We start from the raw sequence: 14,839 nt of genomic DNA on the forward strand, positions 1-14,839 counted from the left end.
CATTGGGCATATTACTAATTCTTTAGAAATTAGTGATCACCTATTTTGTATATTAATGAAGCCGCAAGGGTATAAAATCAGAACATCGTACACCGGTAAAAAAGGCAACAATTTATTGACAGCTGACAGTGCACCGTCGCTAGCTCTGTCAGATAAAGAGGTTTGTTCCTTGCGAGCTCAATGAATAGCGGTGTGTGAACCGGTTCAGCTCCAAATATTGTGTAGTGCCCAATAGATAAGTGGGTGTCTATTGATTAAATAAGTGTCGGCTACGCTGTTTTCTTTCTGTTAATTTTACTAAAAAACTTTAGTTGCGAGAACAGCTTCGTCGTGTCGTATTTGTTGTCTTCCCTCTGTCGTCGTCGTTTGAGCGGTTTTCATAATGTATAACGACCACCAACTCGCCCTATTCGCTGCCTTACAGAAGACTACTTCATATATAGGTCACGAGTAACAACGGTGTGTTGTGAAAGGCTTCCGGACCTGGCCTTCACCTGTCGCCAACGGCAGCAAAGCCTATTGACACGATGGGCCCCGGTGCGTTCTAACGGCGCTAGACAGTCGCGTTCGGATTCCCGAGAGCGACCCTTGAGTCATCGGGCCAGTGGTGGCTTTCAAGAAGGGCTCCAAACACAAAAGGAACGTCTCCCGGAGGCCACGAGACCATCTGTGACTGCCAGCATTCGGAAGGAGAAGCACCGGCGTGCGTGTGTCGGTGTTGGGTTTCAGCAAGGGCGTCGACTCCTTGCATCAGCCACCGAACCGGGCCAGGACGTGAAGGGATAGCATCATCTGCCCTTGGTGAAAGAACACCCGGAAATTGCATCAGCCGCCCCGAACTTCGAACACCACGTGAACACTTGAATGCCGGGGAAGGCTCCTTTCTCACCCCGCGGGCCTTCTCGCTCTGGGAGGGTTATATAACTTGGGCTCGGAGAGCCCGAAGGCGCCGACTGCCGACTGCCGACTGCTGACTGCCGATAGCCGATTAACCAGTCGACCATGTTACTTGTATATTCAATGTTCATAAAAGTTCTACTTCAGTAGCCCTACTCGAGGCCTGTTTCCTCGGGGCCATGCTAGCAGCGAGCCACAGCCCCGACTCTTGGTTCCGCACCTGAGGTCGTCGCCCTCCCAGACGCAACAGGTGCCAGTGTGCAGCTCCGAATGTCATTGGTGGCTCACCGTAGAAGGGCACTATCACACAAAGGGAACGTGTGGAAACACCAGTACGAACGGCTCGAAAACGTGTATAATCGTGGAAGAAAGAAGCCTCGATATCCTATTGACTGTTTTATCCTGTTTTTAAAGGTTAACAAAAGCTTCAAAGAGAGTTTCAGGCACCGCGCTGTTGAGCATGCACTTTTAGATGTTCGGCATTTACAGCTTTGATTTTTAGGTTTTAGGCAGACATCATTAAGTTCTTTTTTTTTAACTTTTGCTTGTTCTTCAAGTTCATAACGTTTTTAGTTAGGTTTTTATTGCCTAGAGAGTAAGCAACAGAAAACACTCGCCCGCAATTATTAATTTGGGAGCAATATACCCAATAAGCTTAACAAAGATTACAAAGAAGGCGATTTCCTTTTTTACAGAGCTGACGAATTTTAATGATAATAAGTTGATATATGTTACGCATTATCCAACAGCCTCCATATAAAAAAAAATGAAAAAATATCGGTGAGCTTTTTTCCGCATACGCTCAATGGCCGGTGAGCTTTTCTCCGCATCCGCCGGTTTTGCGGTGAGCTTTTCTCCGGTGAGCTAATCTCCGGTGAGCTAATCTCCGGTGAGCTTTTCTCCGGTGAGCTTTTCTCCGGTGAGCTTTTCTCCGGTAAGCTTTTCTCCGGGATTCATTTACGATGCATCACTCTATAACTTGAGCATTCCACGGAACTAGTTTGAATGTCGAGGTTATCTTACCGACGCCAGCGCCCGTTGTGTGGTCTCCGTCAGGTTCGGTGGCGCTCTTGCCGTTGGTGACTTCCCAGCCAGACATTTTCCATCTCCTGTTCATGCCAGACTCAAAGTCCATGCTCAAAGGGTCTGAGCACAAAAAAAAAGCAAGAATTAGAAAGGTGAAGACGACGACGGGCTAGTGGCGCGCACGACCATCTCGCGCCGGGCCCTACGTGCTGGCCCGGCCTCCATAAACCGTGTATCTTCTATCATAGTGTCCTGTCCTTTCTGCTGCCGACAGAATCACCCTAACAGCAGTGCGGTTGATCTCGAGAAAGCGTACGCCTGTGAGACGGATTAATGTCCTTTTTACAGTGCCAGATGAATGATCAGATTGAGGGTGTTGCGATCGTTGTCGATTCCGAATCACCCCTTTATCATCCTCTTCTTTGGTTCCTCTTCTTCCTCACAATATGTAGTACAATATACTATCTAGATTTCTGATATGCATTCAAGTTGTCAATGATGAGTGTGCTGCTTCATAATGTTCCTTTACTGAAATGTTTTACACTCTTAAAAATATATTTCACCCCAATTATGTGCAACAAATGTTCCTCGTAGAAACTAGAAATATGCGAATATTGGAATTCTCAAATGCGACTTCAATACGAATATAAAAAATGACTTCGAATATCTAGTTTGTCTAAATTATGTGTGTACCATTAAGAAATAACAAAATAAAATATGCAAATACTTTGTTTATCACCTTCAGAAACAAACATTCTGAGAACAAATTCAAGTAAATGAAACTACTTGACTAGGCAGCGTATAAGCAATGCAACCGCTAACACAGCTATTGGACCTTGAATAGTAATCACTTGTCAACTGTGCATAAAAGCAGGCAAAAGGTGCAACTGATAAGTTAAACAAATTGACAAACGTGAGAGTGTACGAAACTGTACAGGCCTAGGTAGCGTGTAAAAATGCAACCTGTAATGTTGTCAAACAACTGGTAGTAACCTTTTTTTAAAGAAAATAACTAAAATTGACCTTGACTAGCCAGGAAGCTAGATAAAGGATACTAATGCAATCAATGCAAATTATCATGCAATAAATTAGTTGTTCCAGGCATTAAGCAGACGAGCACTTTTCGCTGACAGGTGCTCCAGCAGCAGAAAATACCCTCGCTCCTGCAGCATAAAAGATAAAGTCGGCTAGAAAAGTGCCTCACAATGCAAGCTTGGCAACACGAAAACGGAAATCGCCCCTTTGTCGTGAGCTAATAGGTCCCTTTTGGAGATTCTAACACGCACTGTTTTCGCCAAAACCGTTGCCCGAAAATACATATATTTTACCATCGAAACCAAAAAGAAAAAAAGAAAGACCGCATCCCCACGTGGTGAATTATGTTGATTGGGGCGAAGTTCTGGTGGTGCTGATGATACTGATTTTGTTCATAGGTAGTGCTGGTGGTGCTGATTTTGTTTCGCCTATAAACGTTGAGCCAATGGATGCAAAGTTTAACGCGATTATATACGCATTTCACCGCAGTGCCCTCTCCTGTATAGACGTTGAGCGACTACATGCAACGTTTCATCCATGACCTCTCCAGTTCTTGACTTACTACCCCATCTCAAAACTCCCTACTCCTCCCGCAGTCGTGGCCGAGTGGTTAAAGGGGTACTCCGCCGATTTCTTCATGGTCCCCGATTTGCTTGAAATTTTGCTAAACTCGCCAAACAACATCGCCAAAATAGTCTCCCAAATATTGGGTCAAAATAATTTTTTTTCACGAAGTTATTGAATTTACAATTTTGGTCCTCACCGTGTTTTTCAAACTGAAAGTCTCTACTGGCAACAATGAAAAAGGGGCGTCAGTGGAAGGCAGGTGTTCACTCTTTGAACTGTAGAATTTGTTCCCAACTGATTCGAAGCAGTTTCATGGTGTCAAATGAATGCTTTGGAAGCTCGCTCCAGGACCCGCGCTTCAGCACGGAACAAATGATTGGCATATTCTATTTTTTAGACTGCTCGCCCGACTGGCAAGCTGACCTTCCACTGACGTCACGGCACTGAAAAGGGCGGGTATATTTGAATGTTGGTTCTTGCATCATTTTCATTTGCCGATTTCGCAATAACTATTATGAATTTCACGATACTAAATAGCATACCAGAAGGGGTAAAGGCCAGGGAGTCAGAAAATATAGTTAGTTGAGGTAGCTCAAAAATCGGCGGAGTACCCCTTTAAGGCGATGGACTAGAAATCCATTGGGGTCTCTCCGCACAAGTTTGGATCCTGTCGACTGCGCAAACATTTTTTTTTATAAGAAGACAGATGGGATGGCAATCGATGTGAGCACACACATTGAACAAGGCTAGACCCTAAGGAGCTTCGCCGCTAAAACGAAAAACTCGGTATATGCATGGTGGCTAGCCCCATCGCCATCTTCACCATTTGTTTACATTCATAATTTTGGTATCCCTATCACGCGCATTCCCTTGCATCTACGGATCTGTGCCTGCCGTTTTAAGCTAAAAAAGCAAAACAAATTCCACTTGGAGGCTTTAATTAAACGAAAGGCCATCACGCCGGCGGGAAAAGATAGCAACGAAGCAGCATTGTGTCCTCTTGCAATGCCAGCGACTCGACGAGCTCGCAGTGTTGTTTGGAAGACGACCCTCCCAGAGGCGACGGTCACTAACTCGTACAAATACAGAAAGCACGGTCTTCAAACCGTTTCAGACGAAAGCAAGGATTACCTCTGGGGACCATCGCCGGACTCCGCAACGGCGACTGACGCACGATATTATATTTGTGCTTGAGTGCGTTTCATAAAATCTCTTCTGTGAAACATACGTTCAACCTTCATTCTTTTACCTGCACGGTAGAATCGGCAGCAATTTATTTTTTGAATATCCGGGAGCTAAATCTGCCTCAGTGTTACACTTGGGAGCAGGTTAGAGTCGTGCAAAACGATAGTTCCACGAATATCGTAAAACGGTAAGGATTTATAGATAAATGGATACAAATCCCGTACTTTTAGACGGCTAAATATTGAGGGCATGTGCTGCGCGCGGATTACTCGCTATTTGATTTAATATTCGTACATAGCTCGAATATTCAAATAAAACCGAATATTCAATAATTTCCAAATATGCAGTCGTCGAATCGAGTACTAATCGAATAAGAAAAATATTGGATTTGTATTTAAATCTCGAATACTCTCATATTCCCAGTAAAAACACAAGTGGCCTAGAAAAGCTGAATGTCGTATTCTCTGTCGTAGTTGCAGCTTGTTTGCGAAGGTTTTGTCGATGCGTCTTTGCGAGGTATGGGAATGTTTTCTGTAAGTATGGACCCTGACTGCAAAACTTTTAAACAAGGGGTTATATATTTCTTGTTCGATTTGTTGACGAAAATATTGACACTTGCCCTGAAATGAACGGGGATATTCTACAGGAACCTGATAGGTTGGTTAGAATAATTACAAAAAAAAAGAGAGGTCCTTACACGCCCTAATTGAAAAACCAACGTTTCGCGGCTTTCTCTTCGGGGGTGACTGTGGCGACGGTTGTGAGGAGCATAAGTTTCGGGCTCATCTTCTTTTATTGTGGTTAATTCTTTTATGGAGCTGGTGACGCCTCGAAGCCCACAAAAGCAGGTGGATGGCCAAGCACCGATGGACGTATTTGTTTTCTGGCGTAGATGATATGTGCCATTATTCCGAGGATAGTCTCGTCATGGTTGACTTCAACATTGTGAATGCGGGCATTGTTAAAATCAATACGGCGGTCCTTGGCGTCGCAGTGCTCAGCAAACGAGCTGTGCTCGTGTTTGAACTTGCGAACAATTTAGAACTAGGTTGGGTGTCCCCCTTTTACATTTTTTTTTCTCAATGTTTGCATATTTTGTGGTCATAATACATATAAGCGGGCTTTTCGATGCGGGTTTTCTGTCCATACAATAATAAAGGTAGGACTTATTGTACCACTCTATTTCTGCAAACGGACATTTGTTATAGGAGGGTGTGACCTACTATATTGTGGTGTAACTTATAGACAATAAATACTGGTATACGATGAAATAGTTTTATTGTTGGCATTTACCGAACTTAAGATATTTAAAGGTTTAAACCACTTCCCCTTTTTTTTTTGAGTAGGTAATGATTGGTGTACCACTGCACATGGCGCTTCAGCAGATTTGTAGTACTCTGTGCATTTTTTTGTTGCCCGGCACACAATGTTGCTGAGATTAAACGTTTCTAGTGTCAGTAAGGAGTGACGGCATTCTTGGGGCAATTCAAAAACGTAGCAGGGTTGTGAAAACATGAAGCTGCTATGAACAGGATGAAGAACAGAACGTTTTAAAACAGAGCAAGCAGACGTTCTGAAGATAACTAGAGACCTACCAATAGTCATTAATAACGAGTTTGTTTACAGAGAAAAGTATGGGAAGGGGCAAATAAGGCTACTGTAAAATCTCGTAATAGCACCAACCTAAAAGTGAGACAAATTTTGATAATCATGAGGTGAACTATAGGGTATGGGAAAAAAATCATGAAAAATTACTGGAAAACAGAGGGGCACCCGCTACAAACGATGTGACAGAGACACTGACACCGTGGGCCTCTGAGACGGCAAATTCGCCTTCTCCAACACGATAAACACGCGGGAATTCGCTACGAACTCCTGTGTCACACGAAAGAATTCAGCGGACTGCAGATGCCGCAGGTTCCAGTTTCACAATGCGATAAACACGCGGACACCGGCTAGAAATTTGTGGGCCATGGGAGCCGATATCGCGTGCGCCAATCGCGAAACCTGTTTTATTACAAAAATTTAAAAATCGCAACACAACAGGTTTAAATGACCAACAAAAGTTTCTTAAATTCTTCAAAAATAAAAACATATTGTAACGAAATTTTGATAGTCGCATTCTAAATGTTCTCAAACATATATATGACAAATTTGGTGCCAATAGAATAAAACTAATAAGAAATATTCTTCTACGCAAAGTGGGAATATGCCCAGAATTGCATTAACAACAAAATTCGTTCGAATGTTACCATAGCCGTGTAGCGATACTGCTTCGCGGTAAAAAAAGTTTTTTTTCTTTTTTTTTGTGATTTCCTTCCTGTGCGAAATAAGGCTACAAAGGACTGCGATGGAGAGGAGACAAAATATATGCCGTTCGGGGTTGCCGGCAGATCTTCGAATGTGTAATTAACTAAGTTTGCGATCGTAACCGGTCCGTATTATTTTTTACACAAAATACAAAAATTAAACAATGATAAGACGCCATAAACCCCAAAATCGGCTTTCTAAGAAAACATATCGCCATTTTCAACCTTGTGGTTCAATCAACATAATATTTTAAGCATATAATACAATTCATAGTAATGAATTACTCTTTAAGTTCATTAGACAGTATTTAAATGATACGATGACGTCAAATCATATTAATTTTAATTCCACAAATTCAGTCTGTCCTACAAACCCGATCCCCAGCAACAATTAAGCGTCCTCACATACCTTTTACGACTTTACAGGTCTCGAAAAGGAACTGGTTGAGGGCAATGACGCCAGGGTTGCCGCCTGGCAGGACGGCCTCAAACACGAGCTGCAAATAACAGTAGACCCTATTGGAAAAACGTACAAGAAACAAACCTGCTGCTTGTACAGTTCTGGTATGACACCAACATAATTTCTTTGTGTTACGCATGCAGCTAGTTTGGTTTGGCGTTCTGCATAACTGGAGATACCGGCACCGCTATGGGAGGCTCCGGGTCTGTCTATACTGGCAGCCACTTTGCTTGCCGATATGATTCGGTGTGGCTGGTATAATTTTGCGTCCGATGACGTAGGCGACTGCCGTCTTTCCAACAAAACGCTTATACCACAGGACCACCGGTATAGCCAAATTATACATGCAGAAAGACGACCGCCATCTTCCAACTAAAACGTCCATCGTTCACCACCGCTATCGTTACATACACCATACATGTCGAAAAAGAACATAAGGCACGTTTACACGAAGGCGACTTAGTCGCATTGAATCCAGTTGCCGCATTCAATATGCGGTCATGTAAACGGCACAATGCGCAAAGCGCATCGCATTTTGGAACGGGGAGGATTATCGGAAGGTGCTCGCTGCGGGAGCGAGTGAACAGCTGAGAACATGGCGGCGGCCAACCTCGTCGGCGGCGCGGAGAGCGGTCCCGCAATTTTTTTCCCGAGAACGCAAGCTTTTATTGCGATCATAAGTAAGCGGAATATAGCGGAGCTGCTCGGTGAGGGTGGCCCCGTCCAAACCTTTGCGAAGTACGACTTGCGCGTCCGAAGGGGTCACAAAGGCTTCGGTGCAAGCACGAATGACACCGAGAGCTCCGAGCACTGTAGAGCACTGCATGGTAGCGCAGAACGAGCAGCTCCTACCTCGGTGCAGTTCCTGGCTCCGTAAGAGCCTCTCGGACTCGGGGTCCGGTTGGTCCGGTCGCGATCGGCGAGGTCTAGCGCGCCGAAACGCGGAGGCTTCCTCAAAGCGTGCACACACACGTCGCCTCTCGTTCAGAGTGAACCGGCGGCCCGGCCTGGAGTCCTCGACGCCTTCCGTCTCCCAACTTCTTCCACAGCACCGAGGACAGCGGGCACGATCTTTACGTTCACTGAATGCGTCGAAAGGCCTCCACGTGCGATGCACCGGAAAACGTGGTGCGGCTGGTGCCGGAACGGAACTGCATAACTTCGAGCTTTGAGTCAACGCGCACGGCAACAAACCGATCGTGACACCAAGCCGCGGATACCGCATCGCCGGTCGACAGCGGCAAATGGCCCGTTGCTCGTATCGTGGGCCGTGACTCGTTCTCGGCCAACTTGGCGTCTTTTCGTGGCCCCTCGCGTCGTCGCAACCAGCCACAAACCTGACAAACCCACCAGCCCGAAACCGTAGCGACCGTAGCCTGCGTTGGAGAAAACCGAAACCGAAACTTAAAGCTTCCGCCCAGTGGCTTCCGCTGCCGCGGCTTTTCTAACTTTGCGGCTTCCACTTCCGGTCGTCGCGGAGATGGCGAAGGTAGAGCGGTGTGGGGGGTCGTTGGCTCGTTTACGAATACGGGACAGATGTTTTGCGGTCCGTTTCTACTGCGTCTCTGGCTCTCAACTGGACGGCGCCTCTCATAGTTCAACCAGGCGTGGTCAGCCTGCGTCAGGCCGGCTCGGCTCGTCCGATCGCCGGACCGCAGGCGACTTCCAAGTACGGCCGTTAGGCCTAGGATCCGAAGGCCTAGGATCCGTGAAGCGGTAAGTGAATCTCGTTTCGTTTTCGTTCTACTTTTAAATTACGTTAGGTGCGCTACAGTATAAGCATGCGTGCCAAGTGTTCGTGACAATTTTGAACTAGAATAATTGTGCTTCATTGCGGTCATTTGCTGAAAATGTAAATCGAGCAATGAACGAGGAGCCACGCTTGAAAACGGTGTATGTACGATGTTAACTTCTACCTGGGCGGCTAAAAAAAAAGAAAAAGTCAAGACTGGTTACGGTTGGATGTGAGGCTGGTCCCAATGCAATGGTAAGCACTTAGAGCGCCTTTCTGAACGGCATGTTAGCAATATAGCGATCAACGAGACGAGCGACGGCGAGAAGCTACGAGTGCCGCTGCCGAGCGCCGAAGATTTCTCACTCGCGCTGCTTGCGCCGCTCGGTTCTTGGGCTTCTAGAAAACGTCGCTCATCGCCTTGGTCGCTCGCACCAATCGCTTTCATAATGTGTGTCTCGTCGCGCGGCTGACTGCCGTGTTTATTCAAATACAAATCGACCTTTTCTTTTTTTTTTTTTTTTTCTCTCGGAAATTGTGACTGAAGAATTTCGACACCTACATTCGCGACCAAATTTTGCGACCCTACCGGAGGTATGAAGCTATCGAGTCACCGAGCCGGCGTTGCCGTAGAGCCGCGCCACTTCTTGTTTCAAAAAGCTTTTGGTTGCCGAAATGGCTCGCCGCCCGCGGTGCGCGTCGGATTTTGACATCGCGCCTCTAGCATTTCCCTTGCTGGGCAACGGGTAAGGAGAGGAACGCGATGCGCCATGCACTTTACCCTCCATCCTCGCAAACGCGCACAAAAAAAAAAAAATGTTATTTTTGTTAGTTGCTTGAGGCGGCTCGGCTCGCGTGTTGCTCATGGCGACAGGACGGCTTTGCTTGCGTCTTTGTAGTTTGTGTTCCGTCGCTTCGCACCTTTTTTCGTTTCTTGTCATTTTACAATGGTGTCAGTGAAGTATTGCTGCGAATTTGCGAGGATGTCTACCCAGCTGACGAAGCTTCGGACGATGATAACATGTCCAGAAGTTCTGACGGTGATGAAGTTTTTGGCATCGCCCCGTGATTTAGCTGAGAGTGATGTAAATAAAGGTTTTTTTCTTTCTTTTGCCCAAAATTTCCCCAGTTCTTAAAAATAAAAAAAGGTCAACCTATATTTGAATTTTTCTTTTTTTGTTCTTGGTGGATCCAATAAATAGAGTTCGTCCTATTTTCGAGTAAATACGGTAACTTTAATTTTTATTTTGGGTTACGTCGGACGCAACTCGAATGCTTGACAGTTACGTTGGGCGTAACTTTAATTTTTATTTCGGGTTCCGTCGGACGTAACGTTAGACACTCCGTTACACTTAAGGAAAATAGGAGCTGCAGGTTCATCATATAAACCAACCATTTGTGCTTAATTAAGATGCATCACTGACCTCAAAAAAAAAAAATACTGCTATCCTAGAGTTTATGCTATAGGAATGTAGCGCTTCAGATAAATTTGTTAATTTTTACTTTTAGTCCCTGCCCCCTCCAGATACAACATCTGGCCTAAAGCAGTGTTCCGGATCTCCTTCCAAGACCTCAGGCGGGTCGTCATTCAATCCATGAGTCGGCGGCGTCTTATGGGCGTGTTGCTGGTGCTTACTGGATGGTGCTACCGAGGGAAAAGTGGTCATGCTATGGAAAGGCAAGTATGGCCGCCGTAAGTATACATATTGTCTTTACCTTTGCTCGAATTCACTTTTAAGAAATGCACAGTTCGCATGTGTGCATCTCTCAATGTTCCCACAGTCGGCTGTTTTTTTTTTTTGGCTTTTTTTTGAGTGCTCCAAGTCTGTCAGCGCTAGTTTCTCTAGATCATGCAAATGGGATGCAACACTAAACCACATATGCTCTCGCAACAAACAGTGCTGTACAGAAGCACAGTGGAATTTACTCTAGCTTTATAATGCAGCACAAAATAGTTGACTCCAAGTATAGCTACTTTTGTGACTCCGTTTAACCAAAAGCTCTGCCGAAACAAACTTGCCGCCTTATAGGTAGTGCAGAAGAACCTCGCGTGCCTAACCTGGAGAAGGGCATTTTTTTTCATGAGTCAATTTTTTCTTAAACCAATGCCTTCAGTCTCCTTGAAATGTTAACATCATGTGACACACGGAAGAACAGTAAACTCTTTAATGTTGGCGAACCTTTAATTTTCGCGCCCTTTAATTTTGCAGAATTCAGTGGCTGCGATTATGTCCTCTGTGACCGATTCGAGAAGAAATAGGGGCCACGAAGATAAGGGGGTTTTACTGTACATCGGAGGAAAGAGGAAGTCACTTATGTTTGTATGCAGGAGTAAAACCAACAACAACAACAATCATGGTGTCGACATTTTGTAAGCCTATCTGTGTCTATTAAATGATATCAACTTTGTTTTAGTTCGTTAAACATTGTTGCCTGTACATTGTGAGATGTCGTCTTCAACATGAGCAGTGGTTTTCTTCTCAAGCAGGCAGCATGGACGCGTGCCGCAGCACAACATAGTTCATTTGCAGGTGGTACCGCAGGTTGAAGGATGGTTGGCACAATATGGGGGAATCACAATTCAATGTTCTACCTCGGGCGTAGACAAGATTTGCTTATTCTAAATCATTTTGTCTAAAAATCTGGGATTTGCGATGAATGTACCCGCATGGCTGGAAGGGCCAGACAAGCCTTGTGAGCGCTTCATTTTCTAGCGTCTCAGTCCTGAACCCACTCACGCACCACATGTGTAGATGTTCCGATAGGTGGGAGGACTTATTTGGAAAATGGTGAATGGCAACTGTTATCTTTATCAGACTTCTGTATTATGGTCAAAGTTGGACTGCATATTTGCAATACTTTTTCTCACTTAAAAATATGTCATACTAAAATATGTAGAATAGCCGATGACAAAAAGAGAATGGCTGGGCGTCCTCCAGCACGTGCTTGTGCTTTTCACCCCACTTTGGACAGATGTGCTTGCTCCAGGCTCACGAGGCGCTGAAACGTCATCGAAGGTAGCAGACGGGCTGGTGGTGGAACAACGGAGACTTCTCCCTGCCTTTCTCATGCTGCCAGTGAGCGTGTACCTCTATACTCTAACTTAGCTTAACCTGCACAGAGCTGAGGAGAATAGGCTTGGCGAGTGCCCTTACTGCATATGCATTTGTACAGCTGAGGCACTTTCTGAATCAAGAACATTGTGTATCTTACCTTCAAAAACACATCATTTTGGGGGTGCAAAAGGAATTGTAAGGCATATCTTTGTTTGTATTGTCCTATTACGCATCACAGGCACGTAGCCAGGGGGAGGCTTATGAGGCCCGGCCCCCCCTCCTCCCCCCCCGATATCTTCCATTTTGCATGGGTCCTTCTCTCCCCCCTCCCCCTCATACAGCGTTTTGTTATGAGGGGGCCCCCTCTGAAACAAAATCCTGGCTACGTGCCTGACGCATCGACTCCAACTTAATGCGGAGTCGACCCACCCTGTTGCTAAATTTAATGCCTGCTAGGTAATTTGTTTTGCATTCAGTTAATATATCAGTATTCAGTTAGGTATCCCAAGTCATTAGCCGTTGAGATGCAGTCTCTCTGCAAGTCAGTCATGTTTAACATTCATAAAACTGCTTGTCAAATAATGGCACTGTCGAGGACATGTACTCGGCACGAGCAATCGCTGTGCACAAGCTGGTCGTGTGGATGCAGACAGCAAACATCCCGGTTGAAACGTCCTTCCTCGCAATGTAGCTCAAGACTAGGTCAGGGCCCCACTCACAAACGTCTATACTTTGCATCTCATTAAGCTGGACCACTTTTGACACTACAAGCCATTGCAGCAAAAACAGTGTGAGACATGATTATAAGCTCGACGTACCATGGCATCCAACTAGAAGGTCACATGGCTTGCAGCTTCTGCCGTGGTTAACTTTAAACTGAGATACTTTGGAATAATGCTCCCGGTTTTTAGTGTTGCCCGGCACGGTTAACAATTTGGTGATATAGTGCTGCATTGAAAAATCTGCATTCGTGACTGTATCACCTTATGAATGCATACTAGCTATTAAACTCTCCATTCTGCAGAGAAATGAAATGCACTTTGCTTGCAATTGCAGCTACTTCTGGAACTTCATGGTATGAAGCACCTTATGGCTGCAAGCTCTGACAGATCTTGTTCTCTGGTCTGCGCAGGCCCATTGCAGGGAGTCACTCCGAGAGCCTCATCAGAGGTTCCTGCCCGTGGTCGTTCTAAATTTTTTTGTTGTAGGTATGCATTCTTTCTGTCTTTCCCTAATGTACTCAGGCGTTTTCTTTTCATTGTCGCTGATTTGCCTCAAAATTGGTTCAGCACAAAAATGGATGCTGTACAACTGTATCCCGCATATTTTGTTCAAGATAACTTTTCTTTGCGAAAGTTAGATTTTTTTATGAAGGTTAGTCTTTTTTTGTTTTTATTCACAAATTTATTTGAGTTTCCATGGGCAACACTAAAACGGTTTGCCAAGGGCAAGGACAAGTTCACTGCTCTAACGTGTTCTCAACTGATTGCAAGAAATGTTGTTAATGTCGTGATACGTCTTTCCAGCACTTGCTTTGCAGCATGGAAACAAATTATACATGGGACATACTCTTCTTTAGACTGCTTGTTCATTCTGCAGGTCTGCCTTCTATAGATCTCGTGCTACTGGAGAGCAGGCGAATTCGATTGTTGGTAGTGCCATTGCTTTTTTTTTAGCCGTTGTCTTAATAGTTCTTGTAAATTTAAAAATTTTCCTAAAAAGCAAGTCGGCGAGAATATCTATTTTGACTAGTTAGCTGAAAATAATGATCTAGTACCCTTTAGTCAGTAAAATAGATAGTGTGTGCCGCTGTTAGTGTCAAGTAGAGATGCACGCTTTTTAGGCATTTTGCGCAGAGTGGTACCCATTTTTATTGGTTAGCCTCTTGGTGCACCAACTAAACTCTTTCTATCCAGATACCTGCCCTTTGCTTTTATTTGGCAGGCTCTGGCAATAAAATAATATAGTGTTATTCCTCGGTGGCTTAAAAACCTAAAGAAAGAAGTTTCTCCATGTTTAAACGCAAACTTTTATAAAGGCAAAAATGAATTAAGCCAGTAGCAGACGACACATAGCCTCAGCAGTGCTCCGCGCCAACAGCGTTGCGTCAAAATAGCGGTCGTCTCCTTTTTGCTGCCTTCTCTCTCTTTCCTTCGGCGCTCTCCTCCCTTTCCTCCTCTCCGGCACCTTTGTCACCACACCCACTGGCTAAACTCTCCCACTATACGGCTCTGCATTGCAGTAGTAGTTTTTTTTTATAGTCTTTAGAGTTAAATGTGAATATTTGACAGAAATCTCCCAGGTTGGGGTGAAAGAGGGTTAAATGAATGCATTTGATCATTCGCCTCAATTCGGTGCCCATCATTTCAAGGCCTGTGTGGCCTTGTCCTGTGGTGTATTTATGACTGTGGCTGTGAAGGCGCAGTTCTTTAATAGGTACAAGTACAAAGTATAAAAACAAAAGGATCTATGTGCTGATCATGAAAGAATATGCTAGCCATTCTAATGTAGCTCTGCCAAGTACTTGATTGTGATTTGTTTTTATTTCCAGCTACTTGGTTGCCTCAAGATC

General features: G+C 44.8%; 1 protein-coding gene across 1 annotated transcript in view; it reads right to left on the reverse strand.

The window, feature by feature from the left end:
- Nucleotides 1–14,839, reverse strand: part of LOC8033077 (MAM and LDL-receptor class A domain-containing protein 2) — a 217,299-nt gene that overhangs the window by 27,791 nt on the left and 174,669 nt on the right. The window contains exons 51-52 of the mRNA XM_040210498.3: nt 7,429–7,516; nt 1,921–2,043 (exon numbers count right to left, since the gene is read on the reverse strand). Of these exons, the coding sequence (XP_040066432.1) occupies nt 1,921–2,043; nt 7,429–7,516 (211 nt within the window). The remainder of the gene's footprint in view (nt 1–1,920; nt 2,044–7,428; nt 7,517–14,839) is intronic.

Source organism: Ixodes scapularis, unplaced genomic scaffold (assembly GCF_016920785.2).
Source record: "Ixodes scapularis isolate PalLabHiFi unplaced genomic scaffold, ASM1692078v2 PGA_scaffold6__148_contigs__length_123643588, whole genome shotgun sequence".
Taxonomy (NCBI): domain Eukaryota; kingdom Metazoa; phylum Arthropoda; class Arachnida; order Ixodida; family Ixodidae; genus Ixodes; species Ixodes scapularis.